The following is a 23,888-nucleotide window of genomic DNA, read 5'->3' on the forward strand; positions in this document are numbered from 1 at the left end:
GACATTATTCGAACATATCTTTGTTACCTCTTCCTTCTCAGGGTGTGTCCCACCCCTCACAGCTTAATCTTTTTCCCTTCAAACACTCTAACCCTTACATGAGGCGGTTTCCCCAGACACCGCATAGATCACTCCTTCCTAACGAGTTCCGCAGGCTCCCTGGAAGTCTCCCTGGAAATGCTCTCTCTTTTTCCTTCTGGGATGGAAAAACGCTCCCCATGGCTCCACCAGTCAGTCGGTGAGACGTTCCAAGCTGGTCTTTCCACTTGGGCTTCCTCATCTGTCTATCTTTTATTTATATAAGCCTCGAACCACTGAACACTGCTTGGTAAACATTCCCTCGTTTACTATGCAAATGCTAGCACGAGGGCCCACGCCCGCCCTTCTCCGGGAAAGCCACTCCAGTGCTGAATGCAGATGGACTTTCTTCACATTCTTTGGGGTTTTCGGAAAGGGTTTGTTTTTCCTAACGTCACTTCAAATGTATTTCTTAACAAAAACCTCTTAACCTTTGGAAAATGGAAAAGAAGTTACTCATCTGGAAGGAAACTGCAAGTTTCTAGGACCTATAACCAAATGGTCACCTCGCCTGCCAGCATGCTAAGAAGGCATTGTCCTGCCGCGGGGCTGGGTTTCTGGCAGCGGTTTCTGCGCATGTTATGTCTGGGTTATGTGTTTGAATTCCTGGCCAGGATTTTCCAGTGGGTCTCCCGACCTGCTGTGAAAAGCCCCCCGTGCCGTGCCAGCCCTGCATCGTGGTTCTCACGACCCACGCCTGAGCATTCTGCAGGCCTGGAAAGGCGGAGCAGCTGGGAGGATGAAGGGCCTTCAGCTTCTGAGTCCCTTCTCATCTTTACGGCTCAATATCGAGAGTCTTTTTCTAGGCCAGTGGTTTGTAAAATGGCCAGCTTTAGAGGGAACCACCGCCCTTCTAAGAATTGTAACTATATAATCACACGGCATTTAAATATATTACCAAGACCAAGGGCATCGGTTTCTCAGCTGGGAGTGACTTCCTCTCACTCCTGGATTCTCTTGGCAGGAGGTAGACGAAGAGAGCTGCTGAAAAAGTGAGTTTCCTGGTCTGTGATCTCCATGGGAAAGAACGTGCGACCTGTCTGAGTCTTGAATGTCGGAATGAAGTGTTTTGCTGCTGGTCACGGCTATTCTGGGAAGCATGGCTGTCGGTCTGTGAGACCATGGAAGAGGTCCTTAAAATAAGATGCATGCCCGGGAGGTGGGAGCGATGAGTGGCTATGGGGAGCCCTCTTCTGCCTGCTTCTTCCTGGTCCTCCCCTAATGTGTATGTGGGCTGACCCCAGGCCATTCAACAAGCACTTATTAAGTACCTACTGTATGCCAGACATGGGCTGGGCCCCAGGAGGAAGTAGTCTTAGGTCCTGATTCCTCCTTTTGTTTTTGTTTTGTTTCTGTTTTCGAGTTAGGGCCTTGTTCTGCTGCCCAGGCTGGAGTGCAGTGGCCTCAACATGGCTTATTGTAGCCTCGACCTCCTGGGCTCAAGCGATCCTCCTGCCTCAGCCTCCCGCATAGCTGGGTCTACAGGCACACACAACCATGCCTGGCAACTTTTTTCTTTTGTATTGTTTTGTAGAGACAGGTGTCTCACTATGTTGTCCAGGCTGATCTCAAGCTTTCTTGGTGTGAAGTGATCCTCCTGCCTCAGCCTCCTAAAGTGCTGGGATTACAGGCGTGAGTCACCGCACCAGGCCCTGACTCCTCCCTTTGTGGTGCCCTCACCTATCAGGGCAGGGGAGACCTTCACTCACACTGTCACAGAATAAAGGGACCAGTGACCTCAGAGAGGCAACAGCGAAGTGCTGTTTTGGGTGTCGGGAAGTGGGATGGCGGTAGGCCGAGAACCAAAGGGCCACAGGGAGGAATGAGAATCTGAATTGGTGCTGAGTGGGATGAGTGTTGGAAACGGCACTGATTGGAATGAGTATTTGGATTGGCACTGACTGGGTTAATATTGGTTCTCCCCTTTTGGGTTGATGCTGATCTGTGGCCCTAGTGTCCCCCTGGGCAGGGCCCCGATTGTGCAGATTGAACGTGGCCTCTGACCCCAGGCTGACGTGGACCCTGGATTTAGTTGCTGCCACTTGGCTCTGCCTCTGTTGCGTTCTGGTTCTGGTCATCTGCTCAGTGGTTCACCCCCTCTGGGGATGGCTCTTGCCATGTTTTGTCCTAGTGTCAGGAGTTTCTGGGTCTGGAGTCAGCCCTGCCACTCCCTGGAAGAGCTTCCTGAGGCCAGCTGCCTAGTCCCCAGCCCCGATCCCCTGTCTGTGGCCCTATGTCATTGTGATCCACACTGTCCTGCCCACCACGCTGTCACCTGCTTGCCTCAACCCTGGCCGGCTACTGCTGAACACCCTTGGAAGCCCTGACCTGGCCCAGGCTGAGTGTCCCCTCCCCTGACCATTCGTGGGGACACCTCCTCCAGTGCCAGCCGGCTCTCATCGGGGTCCACTGGGGGCCACTTCTGGCTAGGCCCTCACTGCCTGCCTGTCCCTAGAGACCACCAATGGCAAGGAGTCCATCTGGCTAGTGGTTCCATGGACAGTGGACCGTGGACAGTGACAGCAGATTGGACAGTGACTGCGGTGGACATGACGCAGCCCTTTCTAGCAGGGAAGGTTGATTTCAGGGTCACTCTTGCACTTGCTCTTCCTAAACAGGAAGCAAGGAAGCCAGCCTCTCTGAAACGCTGATTGCATCCTGGGGTCCCTATGCAAGCTGGCTCAGTTGCCATCTTTAGGCATGTACTATTCTTCCATTCGCCGATTCGATACCAGGCCAAGTGTCTTCCAAAGGCCACCTAGAAAACAAACGTCAATGGATCTGGGTTTAGACCTGGCTCTGCAAGGACCCAAAGGCCACGGCAGCCCTCTTCCTCCTCCTCTTCCTCAGCGGTCAGCAGCTCCTGATGTCTCTGTTCCTCAATCGCTGCGTCCTTGTGCCTCAGAGCTGAGATTCTTATCTACCCCCCACTGACGCCGCCCATTCGGGAAGGAGCCTCTCTTGCTCACTCAGGTACGGAGGCTGGAAGGCCCCGTTGGGGACAGACAGGGTGGGTAGGGGAGGGCTGCCTGCCTGGCAGATTCATCCAATGCCAGCATTTCTCATCACAGTGCCTCAGACAAGACAGGCTGGGGCTTAACAGCCCTCATTATCTGACCTAAATTCCTGCTGAAATTGAATCGGCCTCTTCTGATTCTGCCCCAAGTGATCTGGAGGCCTTGGTCACCAGACCCCTGTGAGGGGTCGCACCCTGCTCAGGGGGAACTGATGGTGACCGGGGCCACTTTCACTGATGCCCTGCCTTGATGCCCACTTCTAGAGAGGCAGACCTCTCAGCACCTACATTGTCCTCGGTGCCGGGCAGGCCGGGGCCTGGCGTGTGGCTGGAAGGGTGGAGTGATGGGGGTGGTAGAAATGCGTCTTGTGTCCTGTGCTCCGGGGTCCCTGCCCTCTGCATGGGTTCCTGGGTGAGGCCAGCTCCCGGCCCCAGCCTCTCTGGAGGGTCCAACTGACCCTTCTCCCTTCAGGCTTCAGTGTTGGTACCACGGACCCTGTTGTCTAGACATAATTGGGCATGGGATTATGTTTAACCTACAGGTGCACACCTGTAGTCCCAGCTACTCAGGAGGCTGAGGTGGGAGGATCGGTGCCCAGGAGGTGGAGGCTGCAGTGAGTCTAGATACCGTCATGCACTCCAGCCTTGGTGACAGAGAGAGACCCTGTCTCAACAAAACAAAACAAAAACAAAAACAAACAAACAAAACCAGCCAATTACCAAACAAGCAAAAAAGGAGTGAGGGTTGGACATGGTGGTTCGTACCTGTAATCCCAGCACTTTGGGAGACTGAGGTGAGAGGATTATGTTTAACCTGTTTAACCTCTTCCCCATTAGACTCTGTGTGAGTCGGCTTGGGCTGGGAACAAAGCAGTGCCAACTCAGAGCTTAAACAACCGATGCTGATTCCCTCACAGCTCTGGAGGCTGGAAGGTCTAGATCCAGGTGTCTGGGCAGAGCCCTTCTGGCCTGTGCTAGTGCGGGCAGGGGCTGGTGGTCCCTGGTGTGCCCTGGCTGCAGCTGCCTTGCTGTCCCTCCACCTCTGTTGTCTCATGGTACTCCCTCCTCCATTCATCTGCATCCAAATGTCTCTCTTTTTATAACAACATATTAGATTTAGTGTCCACCCTACTCCAGTTTGACCTCAACTTAACTACACCTGCAAAAACCCTGTTCCCAAATACAATCACATTCACCAGTTCAGAGGGGGTAGGACTTCAATGTATCTTTCTGGGGGACACAATTTAGCCCACAAGAGACTTGAAGGCTTTTGGAGGCCATGAGCGGGTCCCACTGAGGCCCTGGGGTGGCCTGCAGCAGGCAGGGTGGTGAATATGTGTGGATGGAGTGGGGCAGGGCAGGGGCTGGCTCTCAGACAGGCAGCCGAAGAAAAGCCCAGCACATCCACGGCGAGCTCCTGCTGGTATCTTCTCTCTCTGTTTCCCTCTCCTTTCTTGTACGTTGGGTTCTTCTTAAATGTGAATTTTCTGTATCAGCATCCCTCCCGCTTGCCCACACCTTCCTCCCATCACCCAAGTCTCACTTCCTGTTTTCTGCCTTTCGCCTGAACTGCTTCAGAAGTTGAAACCCCACAGGGCTTGGCCTGCCTCTGCGAGGCGTGTTTTTTTTTTTTTTTTTTTTTTTTTTGGAAGGAGGAAGCGGCGACGGGTTACAGGCTGGAGGCTGTCTCTGTGCTCAGATCCCACACATGTCCCCAGCAAGCCCCAGCATCTGCCCTGCAGGAAGTGGGGTCTTGAACACTGCCCTGTGGGGGCGATGTGGCCTCTGGGCTCTCTCAGCGGCAGGCAAGGCAGCGTCTTCTCGCACCCTCATTTCCTTCCACTTGTCTCCAGGGCAAAATACTACACAGTGGCACCCAGTGGCCGGCCCTGACTTTGATCTTGGGAGCTTTCCTCTCCACCCAAGAGGATCTGAGGTCATTTCTGTATCAGAAAATCAGCAAGACCAGCAGCGGGACAGTGGGGACTGACGGCCTCTGTCATTAGCATCATGGTGAGCACTTGAGCTGTGGTTTCCTCAGGATGAATCGGCCTTCCCCACATGAACTCGTGGCAGGCAGAGAATCTGGGTTGGGACCCTGGACTGCACCCCGTCCTGGGCTCCTGGCCTTTTCCCTCTCCGCCCTGCTAAGACCGCTGTGCCAAGCCCTGGGATCGTCCAACAGGGAGAAAGTCCTTGGGACAAAAATGACACATTCTCAACATCACCCACTGTTGAGGTCACAAGAAGCAGAGAATATGAGAACGTTTCCAAATGAAAGTGGGGGAAAGTTTGCAAAGAAGCAAGTTAGTTAGGGCTGTGCCCATCCAGCACCAGCGCCAACACCAAGCCGTCTCTGCAGAGTAAACGGAAGCAGATGTGGTGAGATAATACATCCAACCCTGAGCACTACTCTAACCTGCCAGAGGCGGAGGGTTCTCAATGAGATGAAAGCATTACAGATGCGTTAGATCTAAGGGAGGGGCCTACAGAGGCTCAGCTGGCAGAGAAACCAGGGAGGGGCTGAACTGTCAGTCGCAGCTACCAGGGATCTGAATTAGTTCACCAACAGCCTTGGGGACATTCACCTTGGGCTCCACAACCTGTCAGAAATGCCCCCAAGCCCAGAGGCGTCGAGGGAATGGCCAGGTTATTTCAGATTGACACACATCCTAGTGTAAAAGTCAGCCCACACACCCCACGTGCACTGAGCGTCTCTTGTTGTTCACCCCAAATAAACTCTGCTGGAACTGGGGCGGGACTCGCAGGGGTGGAGAAGAGGGGAGATAGGCAGAGGGCAAAAGTGGGTGGTAAGAGGCGATGGAGGGGTCCCACGACAGTGACGAGGCTGCACCCCTAACCAACGTCCTAGGGGTACTGTACAAAAAAGAACCACAGGCTGGGAGGCTGAACAACAGACCTGCACTCTCTCGCAGCTCGGAGGCGGCAGGTCTGAAATCAAGGGGCTGGCAGTGCTGGTTTCCTCTGGAGGCTGCGAGGGAGAAACCGTCCCCTGCCTCTCCCAGGCTCTGGGGTGAGCTCTTCCTTGCATCCCGGGCTCGTTGTCGATGGATCACTCCAATCCCCATGGCTTCTCAGGGCTTCCCTCCATGCACCTCAAATCTCCCTCTCCTTCCTCTTGTAAGGATGCCAGTCACTGGATTTAGGTTCACTTTAAATCCAGGATGATCTCATCTAAATTACATCTGCAAAAAGACCCTATTTCCAAATAAGTTGACATTCACAGGACCTGGGGTTAGGACTTGGACGTATCTTTTGCAGGGGGGACCGGGGGTTGCCATTCAGCCCACTGCACAGGATGACCTTGTGTCATTCAGCCCACTGCACAGGGTGACCTTGTGCCATTCAGCCCACTGCACAGGGTGACCTTGTGCCATTCAGCCCACTGCACAGGGTGACCTTGGCCAAGGGCCCTTTGCTTTCACTTCCTCATTGGTAAGCTGCCCTGTGTTTAGACTGGGTTGAGGTTGTCAACCTTGCTGCTCCTTGGAGTCGCCCCAGGTGTCCCCCAAAGAGATTCTAAGCTGCTTTCCTGGGGCTGGAGGCCAGGCATTGGGATTTTTTAGAGAGCTTCCCAGCAGGTGAGCAGCCCATCCTCGGTATCAGAAGACTTTCCTGGCAAAGGTGGTGAAGGTCCTTCCTCCTGAGCGATGCCTTAGACCCAGGAACCCAGGGAGGCTGCTCACCTGATCGTTAGGGCAGGAGTAGTGGAAACCTCTGGCCTCAGTCCCCCTGGAGGAATCCCCTCCCTCTAAGACTCTGGGGCTGGTGCATGCTGGGAGCCATCATGAACAGTGCTCCCAACTGGCCACTTGCTTGTCCCCTGGCTCCCCTTGTTCCTGGTGGTAGCTTTGCCTGAATTAGAGGGTGTGAGAGCCACCTGTGTCTCAGCACTGCAATTAAAGCAGGAAGCCCTTTCGGAAGCAGCCGTGTGCACCAGCCTCCCATGGGTGGAGCACAGCAAACCACCCACTTCTGCCCTCTGCCCTTCTTCCCTCTTCTCCACACCCTGCGGCCCCCCAGTTTCAGCAGAGTTTATCTGGGGTGAACAACAAGAGATGCCCAATGCCCGTGGGATGTGTGGGCTGACTTGTACATTAGGACTTGCGTCAATCTGAAATAACCTAGCCATTTTATGGATGCCTTTGGGCTTGGGGGGTTTCTGGCAGTTTGTGGAGCCCAAGGTGAATGTCCCCAAGGCTGCTGGTGAATCAGATCCCTGGTGTTCTCAGTTGACAGTCCAGCCCAACAGTTTCTCTGCCGGCCATGCCTCTGCAGGTCCCTCCTCTGATCTGATTGGATTAATATTTGAATCAATAGACTGAGTCAAGCAGAATGTGGGCCTCGTGCAATCAGCCGAAGGTCTGAAAAGAGCAAAAGGGCTGCTGCCCCTGCCCCCGAGGAGGAGAGTACCCCTCCTGCTGGATGGCCTTCACACTGGAACATCAGCTTTTTGCTGCCTTTGGACTTGAACTGAAACGTTGCCTCTCCCTGGGTCTCGAGTCTGCCTACGTCGGCACAGGAACTACACGTGGGCTCTCCTGGGCCCCAGCTTGCTGACTCACCCTGCAGGTGGTATTGGACTTGTCAACTCCATAACTGTGTGAGACAATTTCTTATAATCACAAATTTCTTTCTTTCTTTTCTGGTTTTTTTTTTTTTCCCCCTTTTGAGACAAAGTTTCGCTTTTTTGCCTGGGCTGGAGTGCAAAGGCACAATCTCGGCTCACTGCAAACCCTGCCTCCAGGTTCAAGCAATTCCCCTGCCTAAACCTCCTGAGCAGCTGGGACTACAGGCGCCTGCCACCCTACACCTGGCTAATTTTTGTATTTTTAGTGGAAATGGGTTTTTGCCATGTTGATTAGACTGATCTCTAACTCCTGACCTCAGGTGATCTGCCTGCCTCGGCCTCCCAAAGTGCTGGGATTACAGGTGTGCGCCAACACCCCTAGCCCACAAATTTCTTTCTTTTCTTCTCTTTTCTTTTTTTCTTTTTTTTTTAAATCAGTTTTCTGTTTCTCTGGAGAATCCTGACAAAGAGTGCATATCTGATAATTTAAAAATCATTTATTGGAGCTATTGAATTTATTGTATTCTGTTTTTACTTTTGAAAATCTTTAGGGGTGGGGGAATGTACACCTTCTCTCTCTTCCTCTTAAAAATTAAAGGCTGATTCAAGGTAGAGGCAACTCACTGTTGTGGTGTCCTTTTATCCCAACCTCAGCCCCGGTGGAAAGTCTCCGCACCTTGGGACACTGGTGTTTTCCAGGAGTGACTATCCTGGAGCAGCTGCCTGTTGCGATGAGGACTGGCGGGGAATGGTCCCCTCTGAGTCTGGAGTCACTTATTTGGAATCCTCCAGCAGAAAGCTTTCTAAGATGTCACACTATAAACTCATTCATGTGATTATTGTATTTCAGTTCAGATTCTATTGCTCTTGCTTCATTATTTCAAAGCTGTATGATGATATCCATTACTGGGTGCAGAATGGCCCTGATGGATCTAGAGGCACCATGGTCTGACCCATCCTGAGAAATGATCCAGTCATGAAATGCTGGTGCAGATATGGATCGAGCCAGTTATCTTCCCCTCTGGAATCAAGACCCTGAAATCCAGGTGGCCAAGGACTGCATCAACTCTTTTTTTTTTTTTTTTTTTTTTTTGAGATGGAATCTTGCTCTGTCACACTGACTGGAGTACAGAGGCACGATCTCAGCTCACTGCAACCTCCAACTCACTGGTTCGAGTGATTCTCCTGCCTCAGCCTCCCGAGTAGCTGGGATGACAGGCATGCGCCACCATGCCCAGCTAATTTTTGTATTTTTGGTAGAGATGGGGTTTCACCATGTTGGCCAGGAGGGCCTCGATCTCCTGACCTCATGATCTGGCCACCTCAGCCTCCCCTCCCAAAGTGTTGGGATTACAGGTGTGAGCCGCTGTGTTCAGCCTGCACCAACTCTTACAGACAGGCCAGAGTCCTGTCTAGAAGTCGGGGCACCAGGCCTGGCTGGCACTCTGTTCTCCAGACCACAGCGCCCTCCGCAGCCAGGTCCCAGGACCAAGAGGTGGGTGGATTTTTGTTTCTGACTTGCATTCTGTCCTTTATGTGAAATGTGAATTCTTTGTCCTGATGTTACTTGTTAGCACTGACAGCGTTCCTGATCGTGGTACTTAAGCTGCTATCAATAAGCTCCAAAGCTTATCCTTGATGCTAATGATCTCAGAGTTGGAAGAGGCCCTGGCAGGTACCGAGGCCAACCTTGTCTGGTAAGTGCCCTGTGCCCTTGAGACCACCCCATGCCCTTCAAGGACAGAGACAAATTAAAAACAGAGGCTTAATTCTCCTGATTGAAAAGAAGGGAAGAGATTTTTCTCTCCTTTTTCTCTGAGCATGACTCTTTTTTCTTTTTGAGATGGAGTCTCGCTCTGTCACCCAGGCTGGAGTGCAGTGGCGCAATCTCGGTTCACCACAACCTCCACCTCCTGGATTCAAGCGATTCTCCTGCCTCAGCCTCCCGAGTAGCTGGGATTACAGATGTGTGCCACTGTGCCTGGCTAATTTTTTTGTATTTTCAGTAGAGGCAGGGTTTCTCCATGTTGGCCAGGCTGGTCTTGAACTCCTGACCTCAGGCGAGCTGCCCAGCTCGGTCTCCTAAACTGTCTCCTGGCCTCTCTGGTTTCCGAGGGAGGCCAAGAGGCTAACTTAGTCCGTCTTGCTCCAAGCTGCAAAACTACCTCCTGTCATGAAGATAGGAGTTTATTCTTCCTCTGGATACAGGCGATTAACAAACACATGGTAACCCCAATGACCAGGTGGCTCTGGGGTCAATGATGTGTGACAAATGGCACTGTCAGGGCCTCTTCCTTAAGGACTAGTTATTGTTTATGTTGAAAACACTCATGCAGTGCGTTGTATCTGTTTGGGTCTTTAAAAGGATGAGATGCTTTCTTTCCAATCTCTTCGCCGTTGCTTCTGATGCATATCACCTTCTGGCTTAATGGCTATTCAACAACGAAACTTTTCTCTTCTACCTTTGTGGAGAGGTTTTCTGGATTGGGAGCACACTTTTTTGTTTCTTTTTCTTTTTTTCTTTTCTTTTCTTTTCTTTCTTTTTTTTTTTTAGATGGAGTCTCACTGTATCCTCCAGGGTGGAGTTCAGTGGCACGATCTTGGCTCACTGCAACCTCCGCCTCCTGGGTTCAAGCAATTCCCTGCCTCAGCCTCCCAAGTAGCTGAGATTACAGGCATGTGCCATCATGCCTGGCTAATTTTTGTATTTTAATAGAGATGGGGTTTCACCATCTTGGCCAGGCTGGTCTTGAACCCCTGACCGCATGATCCACCTGCCTTGGCCTCCCAAAGTGCTGGGATTATAGGCGTGAGCCATTGTGCCTGGCCAGCACATTTTATTTGTAATTATATTTCCCCAGTAATGGCCTTACCTACATTTAATGACAATAAATGATGGATACTTAAAATACTCTCCAGTTCTGGAAGGCATCCCCATACATTAATTAATTTGGTTTTCATAAAATCAGGAGGCAGTAAAACACCACTAAATTAGAAGGCATCACTATTCCCTTTTGGTAATTTCCCGTTTAGGAAACCGAGGCGCTGAGAGGATAAATGCCACCCAGGGGACCCTGTCCAGCTGTTGGCAGAATGAGGACTGGACCGAGGGTATTTGGCTTCTAATCCAGGGCTTTCCCCAGGTTCCGCTGTGAGGCACACGGGGTTTGAAAACACAGTGGCATGTGCGTGTCCACTGCCCCCAGGTCTTAGATACGCCTTTGCTGTGTTACAGAAGCACCTCTGAGGGCCTGGGCACCTCTTCTGGGAGTTTCTTGTGTCTCTTTGCCTTCCGCTCTGCTCTTGCTTCACCACGAGAAAGCGGCATGCCCGCGCTGCTCCTAGGGGCCTGCAGACAATGTCCCGACCCCAGGCCGCACCCTCACTTTCCATCCAACCCCACAACTGTTGCCCATGGAGGGCCACAGTCTCCGAAGTGGAATGTGAAAAAGGAAAAGTCATTTGGGCTATGATAAGAAAGCTGAGCTTCTGCAAAGGCAAACAGAAACAGCAACAAACAGAAACAAAGACAAGGGCATGTGTCTGTATGAGTGAGGGAGAGAGAGATGGGGGAGGGGAGCAAAACAGAGGTGGCCCGGAGAACTCTCCAGAAGGGTCCGAAGGCTGCCACATGGAGGAGTGGCACTCACTGTCCAGTGTGAGGGTGGACCAGGCTCCCCGGGTGTGGTCGTTCCAGTGGGAAGGCCAACCGTGATTCCACATCGGGAGGAATTTTCTGGCAGAGCCATCTGTCCACAGAAGGGTCCATCCCATGGATTCATGGCCTGGTGTTCAGGAGGACGGAGTCCCATCCTCAAGGCTGTGTGAGCACCGAGTCACCGGGATGCCGGGGGCCCATGCTCCAGTGCCTGAGTGAGCGACGGGCAAGGCTGGGAGCCTGCATTTTCTATAGGTCCCCTCCCCATGCAGGTGGTCCCCAGCCACACCCCGAGAAAGAGGGTGTTACGTCACGGCCACTGTCAGAGAGCCACCTGGATGGGCTGGATGCTGGGCTGGATGACTCAAGGTCTCCTCCAAGTCCAAAACATTTTTCGATTGCATGACTCTCCTCCCTAGCTCTTCCTCACATTCTCCAACACAACCAGCTTTCCCTGAAAATAAACCCACCTGGCCACCACTTGGAGATGAGGGCTTCTCCCGCTCTGCCTCTTTCTGCCATGCACCTGCCTGGCAGCCGTTGCCATGGCTGCCTGTCGTGGGGATACGAAGAGGAGGCTGTGAACATTTTGGCCGTAGGGTAATGACAGACATGCGATTTTGCAGTGTGACTTGTTGAGCCTCTGTGAGCTTGCACACATAGGGTCCTAGAAGTCTGACCTGAGATGAGAAAGGCCCCTTGGAGGCCGTTGAGTTCAAATCGCTCCCTCTAGAGATGGAGAAAACAGGGCAACTGCCGGCCCAGGCGCCACTGCTGAAGACAGGAGGTGTAGCACACGCCCAGGGAGAGGCTGCATCCCGGGATGGGAAGCACTTCCTTGGTTCCTGCATTGTGCATGTGAGAGTGGGCAGCTGTGTGTGTGCGAGTACATGAGTGTGAATGTGATTGTGAGTATGAGCATGTGTGTGGGTGTGCAGATTCAAGAGTGAATGTGAGTGTGTGCGAGTGTGAGGGCGAGAATGTGTGTGTGTGTGAATGCCCATATGCTTATGGGTGTTAATATGTGCACATGTGTTAGTGTGGGCATGTGTGAATGAGCATGCATGAGTGAGTGATGTGGCATATGAGTTTGTGTTTGTAAGTGTGAACGTGTGTCAGTATGTGTGTGGACTTGTGTGAGTGTGTATGTGTCGGTGCACATGTGAGTGTGGATGTGTCTGTGTTTATGCCCAGTGTGAGTGCATGTATGTCAGTGTGAGAGGGTGTGAATGCCTGGGCATGTGTGCCCTGAAAGCCAGCACGGCACACCAGTGGCCTCCATTGGCTCTCCAGCCCTTGGATGCTGTGTGGGGGATGCTGGCCTTTCCGCACAGAGGCCCTGAGCGAATTTGGGGCTCTCTGCTGGATGGACCGGCAGCGTCAGACCTCTAGTGCTCGAGAATTCTCTCCCTGTTGGGTTACAGTATGGGGTTGTTTTTCTCCTCAGAGTGTTTACATGGACAGTGCAAACGTGCAAAATCCCTCTGGCCATCGTGCAGAAAAACATGCATAAAGGATAACTGCAGAAAAATTCCTTCTGTGGACAAAACACAGACAGAAACACACACACACACACGGCAGAGGTATCTTTCTTTGTGCCTCAATGAAAGGGAGGTTGAAGGAGAGACCAAGCTAGAAACAGACTGTTAATTTTGAGACTTTTTTCTTTAATCATTTAATATAAAGAGACAGCATGTTACAATGACATTTTATGGACGATTGTAAATTATGATGAAGCCCTCAATTGGTAAAATGTCTTGACTTTTTTCACCTGTCTTGGGGTCTGTGGTTAAATCATGACAGACCAGCAGTGGAGTGGAGTGTGAAGAACTGCGGCTTGAGGCTTGGACAAGTCTGGGTTTAATCTCTTGTTTACTGGCTGTGTGGCCTTTCTGAACCTGTTTTCTCACCTATTTAATAGGGACAAATGACCTATTTCATAGAGTAATCGTGAAGATGAGAGACAATGGTGCACCAGACAAATTGGGTTTTAACCTGTAACATTATCCCTGATTAACCTTAATATTTTATAGAGACATTCATACATTATAGTAGCAAACATTGAGATGGTATATACAATATAATACACATTCGTCTTGCATTTTAAAGTGTTCAGATTTACTTGTCGTAATACTTTTAATTTATTCTTTTAGTGTTGATCAAATTTCACTTTTTTGAGTATTATACAAGAGCTTTAACAGTTATTCTTTTCCTATGAAACCTTTTTTTTTTTTTTTTTTTTTTTTTGAGACGGAGTCTCGCTCTGTCGCCCAGGCTGGAGTGCAGTGGCGCCATCTGGGCTCACTGCAAGCTCCGCCTCCCGGGTTCACGCCATTCTCCTGCCTCAGCTTCCTGAGTAGCTGGGACTACAGGCGCCCGCCACCACGCCCAGCTAGTTTTTTGTATTTTAGGTAGAGACGGGGTTTCACCGTATTAGCCAGGATGGTCTCAATCTCCTGACCTCGTGATCCACCCGCCTCGGCCTCCCAAAGTGCTGGGATTACAGGCGAGAGCCACCGCGCCCAGCTGAAAACTTTTTGTAATGAGCCGATTCTGCGTGAAGCTTTTGGTTTTCTATAAAAGCTGCTGTGTTCCAAGGACACCCGTGGTACGCAGCCCCTTTGCTGTGTGATCATTTCCGTGTGTGATCATTTTTGTATTCTTGTCATAGCATCTGACTTTTAGTCATTAGCCAAGCAAATGCAGCAGTTCATCATCTCAGAGATTAATCTACGGAGAATAAAAGAGGTAGCGTCATCAGTGCGGGAGTCAGGCGAGAAGTTCCCTTCTGGAGGAATTGTTTTGTATCTAGAACACCAAGGAATTATGCTCCTGAAACATACAGCCAGGATGAATCTTTGTTAACTCATCAGAATGTTTCCTCAGTAAAATCCACAAGATCTTCTTCATCCAGTGTTAAAAACTGGGCAGCTGAGGCAGGAGAATGGCGTTAACCCAGGAGGCGGCGGAGCTTGCAGTAAGCGGAGATCGCGCCACTGCACTCCAGTCTGGGTGACAGAGCCAGACTCCATCTCAAAAAAAAAAAAAAAATTGAGCTTCAGCAGTCAACACCAAGCAATAAGAGGCAATCAGCAGTGCGATATGAAAACATCATGAGCTTGAAAGAACTTAACATGAAATTTAGAAATCTATGTCACATATACCATGATGGTTACTGAAATAAAACATCAATCACCCGTATTCTTATCACTCCTCAAAATGTTTTCTTCCCATCCCATGGCCCTTTCTGGAGTTTTCTCCATGCTTATATAACTGTACAGAGTTGTCACTTTCATGGAGATGAAATTGCGTGCGTTGCTGTTTTGGCTTCACATTGTTGAGTATTTTTTTATGCTACTAAAACTTCATGGTGAGCATTTCAACACCCGTGTAATGCTGCATCCAGATGCTCTGTAGTAATTACACTCCCGTTCTCCTGTGGCTGTTCAATTACGTAATTTTCCACTTGAAGTCATAATAAGTAATGCACATCCCCGTGACCACAGCTTCGTGCTCTCAGCCCAAGCTCCAGGAGGAGAGGACTGGGTCAAAGCACCTGGACATTTTTGTGACTTTTGAACTGCATTGTGGAACCGTGTGAAGGACACTTTTCTCAACGTGATGTACCACTTTGATTTGACGCTGTTTTCTCCTGCCAGTTCAGAATGATAGGGTAAGAGAATACCCTGTGTTGATGGAGAGACTCAGATTTGGGTCTCAAATGTGTTTTCTGCGTAACAACGAGATGGGATCCAGTGATGCGGTCTGGGCTGTTGGGTACTCACTTTTCCTAAAAGATGCCATCTGCTTGGAGCAGAATAGGCTGTGACACGCAGGAGCCCCCAGGGAAACGGCCACGGCAGTGGTGGGTGTTAACGTGCAGGCATAAGGGACTGCTCCCAGCGGTGCTGCCTCTGAAGCCATTGCCACCTGCAGCAGCACAGGAGACAGAAAGGCCCTTTCTCCGGGTCCAGGCGGCTCAGGCCCCTATGTGCCCTGGTGTAGGAGAGACCCAGGCTTCTTGGTAGAGGCCCAGAGCCCTGCGCTGCCACCACTGCTGGATGATGCTCAGGACCTCGGGGCTGGCCCTGCTGGCTCTGGTCTGTGCTGTGGGCTCAAGCCAGGCCAGCGGCTTCACAGGTGAGGGATCTGGGCTTGGCATGGGCAGTTCTTGAGGAGGGAGGCTCCCTGGCATGGATCTCATGAGGACAGCCTCCTGCTGAGACCTAGGTGGGTAAGGATGCCTCTGCTTGAAGAGGCGACATCTGTTCCTTGGTGGACAAGCTTTTCCGTAAGCGCACATGGTAGCAGCTGTGGAGGTGGGGCAGGCGTGCCGGGTAGGGTTTTGGGAAGAGGACTCCCTAGTGGGAACCTGTTGCTGAATCACCGGGGCGTTCATGGGGGTAAAATGCAGATTCTTAGCCAGCAGGTCTGGGGTGCAAGGCCTGGAACTCTGCATGTCTGTGGGTGATGCAGATGCTGTGGGTCCTCAGATCCCACTGAGAACAGTGAGCTCCTACAAATGCAGAAGAAAGGTCTCCTGAACCTTGGTGCATTCAAGTCCTCACTTAGAGATAAAAAAAAAAAAAAAAAAAGGAGACCTAGTCTGGGCAACATCATGAGACCCCATCTCTACCAAAAAAAAAAGAAAAAAAGCCAGGCATGGTGGTGCACACTTGTGGTCCCAGCTACACAGGAGGCCGGGATGGGAGGATCGCTTAAGCTTGGGAGGTCGAGGCTGCAGTAAGCTGAGACTGCTCCACTGCACTCCAGCCTGGGCAGCAGAGCAAAACCCCCCTGATAAACAAAGAAAAGCCACAATACAAAAACAAAAAAGAAAGGGAGACCCAGAATGGATCAGGGACTCGCCCAGGCCACACAGCTCACAGGGCAGAGTCACCGCAGGAGCCAGCGGCTGCACCAGGGCTCTGTCTGGAGTCTTCAGGCATGCGGAGAGCAGAGCAGCTGCTAAAAAACACATGGGGGTTCTGAAACCCCGGAATCCAGGGAAATGGGACTGCAGAATTTTAAAATAGTTTCCCTCTTGAAATCTGTCTTATTCAGTTACAAATTTAAAGGAATCCATTCTGTTTCTAAAATCCACTATGTTTTTGTACTACCTTAAAGTTTTTCACCCAGAAGCAGGATTTTGCTTTGTGATTTGTGAAATGGATATTCCCATTGGAACAGGTAGTGCGTAGACCCCACAGTTCAGATACATAATGGGTGGGAATCCTGGGAAACTGGAGAAGGTCTTAGGAGGTGTTTCCAGAACCCCTCATTGTAGATGAGGACACAGGGCAGAACCTCAGCAACCCCACATGTGCCCGCCCCGAATCTTCCCCGGGTGCCAGCACTGCCTTCACGGGCATGGCCCCACTTCAGCCTTCTGCTGCCTCAGGGCATGGCTGTTATTTCACAGATGACAAGAGGGGGGCACTGGGAGGGCATGACACGAGTACAATCACGTAGCAGGGTGTGAGCGCAGGTCCATCTGACCCCAGGACTCTTGTTGGCCCCAGAGCATTAGGCTTTCCCACGTCTGAGACCGGAATCCAAGACCCCGCGCTCCTGCTCTGATGGCCCTTGCAGGGCTTTGCAGAATGGCAGAATCTGCTAAACGCTTTCTTCTCTGGGCTCTGCCAAGAAGCCAGGCTTGGGATGGCACATGGCCTCAGATAAAATGTGAAAAACAAAACAGGACAAACATCTCCTGGGTTCCACAGGAGACGAGTGTGTGTGTGTGTGTGTGTGTGTGCGCGCGCACATGCGGGTGTGCGTGTGTGTGCAGGAGGGCTCTGCTGCGGACCAGCTGGGGTCATGTAATGGTCAGGTGGGGCCCTAGCAGCTCTCTGGAGACCAGGAGCTGCAAGTGTCCTTAATGTGGTTGGCATCTCTGCTCAGGTTACGATGAAAAACACAAGCTAGATCCACCCTGCTAAATTCTTGGTGCAGGAAGTCCTTGGCCTTTGCCTTGCTCAGCGTGGTCACTGAGTAGGTGAGCGTGTTCCTTCTGGCCACATTCCACCGTTCCTCATGCAAGTCACCCCTAGGATCTCAGCCAAGCTGCCCTGGCCCGGGAAGCTGATTTGTCCTGTTCCACCCCGTACGACAAGGACCTCCCATTCCTTTGCAGAGCTCACGGTAACTACCCCACTGGTGATGGCAAACAGCAGGTGGTCCCCATCCCTAGAGGCCCTGCTGAGCCCGCAGGGTGATTTGGGGTTCAGACCCCAGAGGAGGTTGCGGCTCCAGTCCCTGTTGCTTGTGGAGTGGGGTCACTCTGCGCAAGCGTGTGGTCCAGCACCTGTGTTCCGCCTAGAGCAAAGCTGCAGCCTCATCCCTCACCTGGTTTGAGGGCCAGCTCTGCCCTGTTTCTTCCTGGGGTGAGTAACAAGCCCCTGGAATCCCGCTTTCTGCACACTTATAGGTTGCTGTGAGGTTCAAGGAGGAAATCTTCAGAGATGCTGCCCCAGTGGAGGGAATAAGGACAGCATTGGTTTTGTGATCATTTCTGCTCCCATCTCTGTGTTCCTCCCCAGAAATCAATCCAGCTACTCATTGAGGGAAATAAACTCTAATACTGAGTCCCCACCTCTTGGCTGTACAGTCTAGTAAAGCTTAGAGCTCAGGAGTTGAGTGTCTGAAATGCAAGCCCTGTATGTCAAATCCTCCGTTCATTAGGCACTGAGAGTCCATATACTCAGAGTCCCCTGCTAGGTGCCACAGGGGAGCTGGAGGGGACCCTTCACCATCCCTGTGTTCACTGGCTAGGACTGCTGAAACAAAGAAACAGCCTGGGCGGCTTAAACAGCGGAAATGGATTCAGTCACAGTTCTGGAGGCCAGAAGCCTAAGATGAAATTGCGGGCAGGGCTGGCTCCTACCGAGCCCCTGCAGGAGTCTCTGCTCCAGGCCTCCAGCTTCTGGGGCAATCTTTGGTGTTCCTTGACAGTAGAAGCACCATCCCAGTCTCTACCTTCTTCTCCCTGTGTGCCTGTCTGTCTCCACGTTTCCCTTTAGTATAAGGGCCAGTCATATTGCATCAGGGTCCAGCCTAATGTCTCCACTTTAACTTGATAACCTCCAGAAGACATTACTACAGACAAGGTCACATTCTGAGTTACTGGGGTTTAGGACTTTAACATACGAATTTTTAGAGGAACACAATCAATTCAAATTAGGCAATAGCGTTCTCCCGGGGAGATGGGAAGCCCAGGCACACGTCAGGGGATGTCCATGACAAAGAGTCTCCTGGTGAATGCCATGGGGCCAGGAGTCTCGAGAACGGAGTAATCACGTTGATGGAGGGGTGATGGGCCTTGTGTACAGGAACCAGGCTCTGGTGAGAGATGCATAGGGCCTGATATGGTAAATCTGGTGCTTGTCCTGCAGCGGGGGTGACTGTGCCTCCTCCTGATCACAATGGTAACGGCTGAACAGTTGAACTGGTCTTTTTTTGAGACGGAGTCTCGCTCTGTCGCCCAGGCTGGAGTGCAGTGACATGATCTAGGCTCACTGCAACCTCCGCCTCCTGGGTTCAAGCAATTCTTCTGCCTCAACCTCCCAACTAGCTGGGATTACAGGTGCGCCCCACCACACCTGGCTATATTTTTTCTTTTTTTTTTTTTTTGAGAGGGAGTCTCCCTCTGTCACCCAGGGTGGAGTGCAGTGGCACAATCTCGGCTCACTGCAACCTTAACCTCCCGGGTTCACGCCATTCTTCTGCCTCAGCCTCCCGAGAAGCTGGGACTACAGCTGCCTGCCACCATGCCTGGCTAATTTTTTGTATTTTTAGTAGAGACGGGTTTTCACCGTGTTAGTCAGGATGGTCTCGATCTCCTGACCTCTTGATCTGCCCACCTTGGCCTCCCAAAGTGCTGGGATTACAGGCATGAGCCACTGCTCCCAGCCCACACCCAGCTAATTTTTAAAAAATATTTTTGGTAGAGATGGGTATTTCACCATGTTGGCCAGGCTGGTCTCGAACTCCTGACCTCAGGCGACCCGCCCACTTCAGCCTCCCAAAGTGCTGGGATTATAGGCGTGAGCCACCACGCCCGGCCTGAGCTGGTCTTTTATCATCAACAAACTTCTCACACGTGCTTTAAGTACCTGCTTACTTATCTTCCAGCTCACTGAAAAGAAAGCCGTCTTTGTCATGTCCTGGCCGCAGTATCCTTCAGTTTCCACTGTAGCGGGAACTGCTGCTCGTTCACTTCCCATGTGGCAACCTTGAGGCTCAGGGGGACGAAGAGATAGACGTGCATGAGATTCTACGGCTGTAGAATGAGCCCACACGGAGCAGAACGAAGGGACATGATCTCTAAGCGTTGATCCCAGTGCTGTGCTCTTTCCTTCGTATATTGGCTGTGAGACCCCTGTGCTTCAGGAAGCGTGGGGCCCAGGTGGCACCTCCCCCTCGGTCACAGCAGCTTTCTTAGCAGGCCAGGCTATGTCGATGCTTTATTCTTCTGTGCTCACTCATGCAACAGCCTTCCTGGTGCACTAGCAGGCAAAGGCCTGTGGAGAGGGCTGGTGGGCAGCTTCCGAGAGGCCTGCCTGAGTGCGGGAGGTGTGGTCTCGCTTGCTGTTGCAGAAGGACGCCTTGCGGATAACCGCTCGCATGGATCTGATCCTGGTGTTCTCAGTCGCCTCCTTGCTTGCCTCTTTTAGAAAAAGGCCTCTCCCTGTTGGGCTACCAGCTGTGCAGCTACCGTGTGACCCACACTGTGCAGAAGGTGGAGGCTGTGCAGACGTCCTACACGACCTATGCGTCCTGCGGTGGCTGGATCCCCTGGAGGCGGTGCCCCAAGACTGTTTACCGGACCCGGTACCTGGTAGTGGAGGTTCCCGAGTCCAGGAATGTGACCGACTGCTGTGAGGGCTATGAGCAGCTCGGCCTCTACTGTGTCTTGCGTGAGTCCAGGGCTGCCGGGCTGGGGCGGGGCCACCCTTGCCGTCGAGACTCCTGATGGGACAGTCACCGTTGGCACCCATTGGCCCGGAACTTGCTAGATCTTCCAGGAGCACGGTTCCCAGCCTTGACCAGGCAGCAGGGTCATCGGCAGGGCTTGTCCCTGGCTCCACTCTCAGGTTTCTGAGTCCGTGGGTGGGGGTGAAGTACAAGAATTTGCCCTCCTGACAAGTTCCTGGGTGACACTGATGCTGCTGGCCCAGGAACCCCACTTTGAGAACCTCTATTGTTCTCAGAGGGCCCCAAGTCCTCCCGCTTCTCAGTGCACTTTGAAAGCTGCTGTCCTGTAGGATGCTTGGGGTCAGTTACCAGGGTGACCAGTGCAGTTAGGCCAGGCCAGGGTCTGAGCCGTTGGGAGGGGGCGGGGACTCAGGGCTCAGCCTACTGACACGCAGGTGATCTCTTTCAGGGGAGGTGTGTGTGTGTGTGTGTGTTTAGTGGTTGCTAATATCGAGTCAATACCAGATCTGCAATGAGTTTCTGTATAGTCAGAAGGTCCTGCCTCACAGCCCCACTGTGGAAGGACATGGGGGTGTGTGGCTCCAGCTTGGTGTTGGCCAGGGTCACTGAGACACAAGGGCTGTGGCCCCCAGAGTGCAGAAGCCACCAGCTCCTGGGTGCCCCAAGGGGGATCCTACAGGACCCATCCTTGTGGCCTGAGACCAAGACACCAGCAGAACGGAGCGCGGACTCCCCAAACCAGGGTGCCTGCCTCCTCCAGAAACCAAGGGCCCGAGGTTGCAGAGTCTGGGGTCCACATAGACCTGCATGCTGGGCCATCCTGAGTGGGCCCTCCCTCAGCCCCCAGTGTGATTTCACAGATGACAGGGAGAGTTGACGCATTTCTGCTGCCCCGTTCAGAGGGCCAGGCACAGACAGGGCCCAATGGTTTTGGGTGTGCTGTTAACAGGCACACTTCTCTTTCAGGAGTGTTAAAACAATACCACCATGACCAATACCTCCATCACCAATAGAAACCAGGCGGGGCCAGCTGACCCCAGAGCAATGGCCCTTCTGTACTCCCATTGCTTTCCTAGAGGGCCACTGGCAGGATAAGGCTATGCCTTGGCCATGCTGCTCAGGTGCTGGTCTAAGGAGACCCTTCCTGTCCTGATGCCTGACCCCATTTCCACTTTCCCTTTCTCCGAGGGCCACACACACAGAGGGGCCTGCTGAGCCACAGTTGCTGCTGTCCCTGCCCTGCAAGCAGCCTCCACTCCTAGTGGATGGCGGGGGCCGTTAGGACACAGGTGCTGATGCCACAGCACCTTGGTTTAGAGCATGTGGACTTTGCAGCCAGGACATGCCCTGTCCTGTCCTGTCCTGTCTTACCTGTGGAGGCCACACCTCTTCCTACCTGTTGGCATTGTCAGGACTAGTGAGGGGAGGAGGCTCTGGGGGAGGCCGATCAGCAGCCCCTTCCTGCCCCCTGCTCTGCAGGGCCACACCAGCCCCACCCATGCCCACCATCACCTTCTGTAAGAGACCCTGGCCTGCTGCAACAAACAAGTTAATTCCCTCCCAGAAGACAGGGAGGCCCCTCCCCACCACCTGCCCTTCATCCTCCTCCACAGAACAGCCTCCAGGAACTGCCTCTTGTGGGAATCAGCTGCACTGTTAGAGTGTTAGCACCTTTAATTAGGGGCTCACCCGGGCGATGCTTTTGCAGTCAGGGAGTCCCGTGGGTGAGAGTGGGCTGCCATGGGGAGCTGCAGGGAGTGGAGGGCGAGGCCACAGGGAGGGACGTGGGGAATGAGGGGAAGTGGACTCACTCTGCGGGCGCTGAGCCCCTCATTACATGGCCCCTCAGGTTCTAGAAGGCTCACTCTGGCACAGCAAAGAGGGGGCAGACCTAGAAGGAGGAAGGAGAAGAGGGAGGGGAACAGGCATTGCCTGAGTGCATTCTTTCTAAGAGGCCAGGGCAGGAGACCCTCCAATCCCTCAGGCGCCAAAGGAATAGGCATCCCTGGCTCTGCAGGTGGAGATTCAGGCTAGGGGAGGCCCGCGCCTCCACCACCATGGCACAGCTCTGGGAAGCCTGGCTCGGGACATGGACCCGGGGCTCTCTGACCCCCAGGCAGATTTTTGGGGGTTTATCAAGCTGCACTTTAGTGTAGAGGAGTTTGTGGCATTTGAATGCTGTGGCTGTGGCGATTGTGGGAGAAGGAACGTTTCAGGGCACTGAGGACACGGAGTTCTTTCTCAGAAAGGTCCCTGACTGTGCCGGGGCCTGGTGAAGGGCATAGCCCACGAGGCTTCTGCAGCTCCTGCTGCTCGGGGGCTGTATCCCGTGGGCCTCCATCTCTTCCCAGCCCCAAGGTCAGAGGCATCACGCTGGTAGTGTGAAGGTGCCTGTGGTGGGCAGATTTACACCCCGGATTTTGGCAGCACAACCTTCTCCATGCTTGTACAGTTCTTTTCATCCAAGCTGCTTTTTCTGGGATGCCGCATGGCAGGTTGACCCCTTGGAGCTGGACGTGAGATGGTCTCAGTAAGTGACCTGTTGAGCACTGCAACTCTGATTTGTACGGAATGAAGCAGGCCTGAAGCTGGACCTGGCAGATGTTGGAGGCACCTGGAAATACTGGGAGGTGTGAAGGGCAGGAGATGCTCCTTCCTCTGCAGCGGGGCCTCCAGGTCGCTTGAGTGTGGGTGACTCACACCTCAGCTGCCCGGGGGTCTGCGCCTCGGAGTCCTATCCCCCAGACAGTGGCAAAACGCCAGACGTGGTTCCTCCTTTCTCCTCCCGCTCAATCATGACTTACACAAAAAAGCGAAGGGAAGCATCAACATACACGTGATATGATTTTCAGTGACTTTTTCAACTTTTTCATTCCAGCATTTGGAACGCAATGACACCTGGTGCATTATTTTAAGTTTTTAAAAGTATAATTACAGAAATGAATACATGAGCCATGCAGAAAATTTGGAAACACAGGAAACAAGAGGAGGAAACGATCCCAAGCCTGCTGCTCACGAATAACCACCTTTCACATGTTCTTTATCCAGGGCAGACATTTCACAAGGGGATGGCCACTGTGTCCAAGACGTTTGTAGCATGATTTTACCACTCAGCAATGTATCCACAGCAGCTTCCATGTCCATACACATGGCTCCACGGCATGCTTTTACGACCACATGGCATTACCTCATATGCACATCAGCATTCACTGAGCAAGTTCTTGCCACTTAACATTCAGTTGTTTCTAATTAGTCATTAGCATACGTAATGCTGTGATGAACAGTATATGGTACAAACGTGGCTGTGTACAAGTTGGATTATGTGCTCAGGATGAATTCTGAGAAGTGGAACCCAGCATCTTAGCCATGCTCCCTAACTCCAGTGACATCCCAATTCTGCACAGGATCAACCTCCTGGCAAACTCAACCTTGTTAGGCAAATCCAGGACCCCACGGGACCAGGAGACTCCCCAAAACTTCTTGTCCTCGCAGGCTGATGACCAGGGGCCCTTTGGTGAGAACCTCCTGTCCTGACCAGGCGAAGAGGCGCTGAGGAAGGAGGAGGGAGACAGGAGCGACTCCTCCCCAGCTCATCCAGTCCTCAGCCC

At 52.4% G+C, this 23,888-nt stretch overlaps 1 protein-coding gene and 1 long non-coding RNA gene across 3 annotated transcripts in view; both read left to right on the forward strand.

Moving 5' to 3' along the window:
* The first annotated feature begins 1,790 nt into the window (after positions 1-1,790).
* Positions 1,791-12,709, forward strand: LOC139363009 (uncharacterized). 2 transcript variants are annotated; one of them, XR_011622841.1, is made up of 3 exons: positions 1,791-3,051; positions 4,948-9,382; positions 10,719-12,709. It is a non-coding gene; the product is annotated as an uncharacterized lncRNA (long non-coding RNA). The 2 variants fall into 2 exon arrangements; XR_011622842.1 differs by having other exon boundaries at positions 10,921-12,709.
* Positions 12,710-13,789: 1,080 nt separating this feature from the next.
* LOC105472592 (uromodulin like 1) overlaps positions 13,790-23,888 on the forward strand; it is a 69,566-nt gene continuing 59,467 nt past the window's right edge. The window contains exons 1-2 of the mRNA XM_024790027.2: positions 13,790-15,483; positions 20,019-20,261. Coding sequence (XP_024645795.2) covers positions 15,405-15,483; positions 20,019-20,261 — 322 coding nt within the window. The 5' untranslated portion in view covers positions 13,790-15,404. The remainder of the gene's footprint in view (positions 15,484-20,018; positions 20,262-23,888) is intronic.

The sequence above is a fragment of the Macaca nemestrina genome, chromosome 4 (genome assembly GCF_043159975.1).
Source record: "Macaca nemestrina isolate mMacNem1 chromosome 4, mMacNem.hap1, whole genome shotgun sequence".
NCBI lineage: Eukaryota > Metazoa > Chordata > Mammalia > Primates > Cercopithecidae > Macaca > Macaca nemestrina.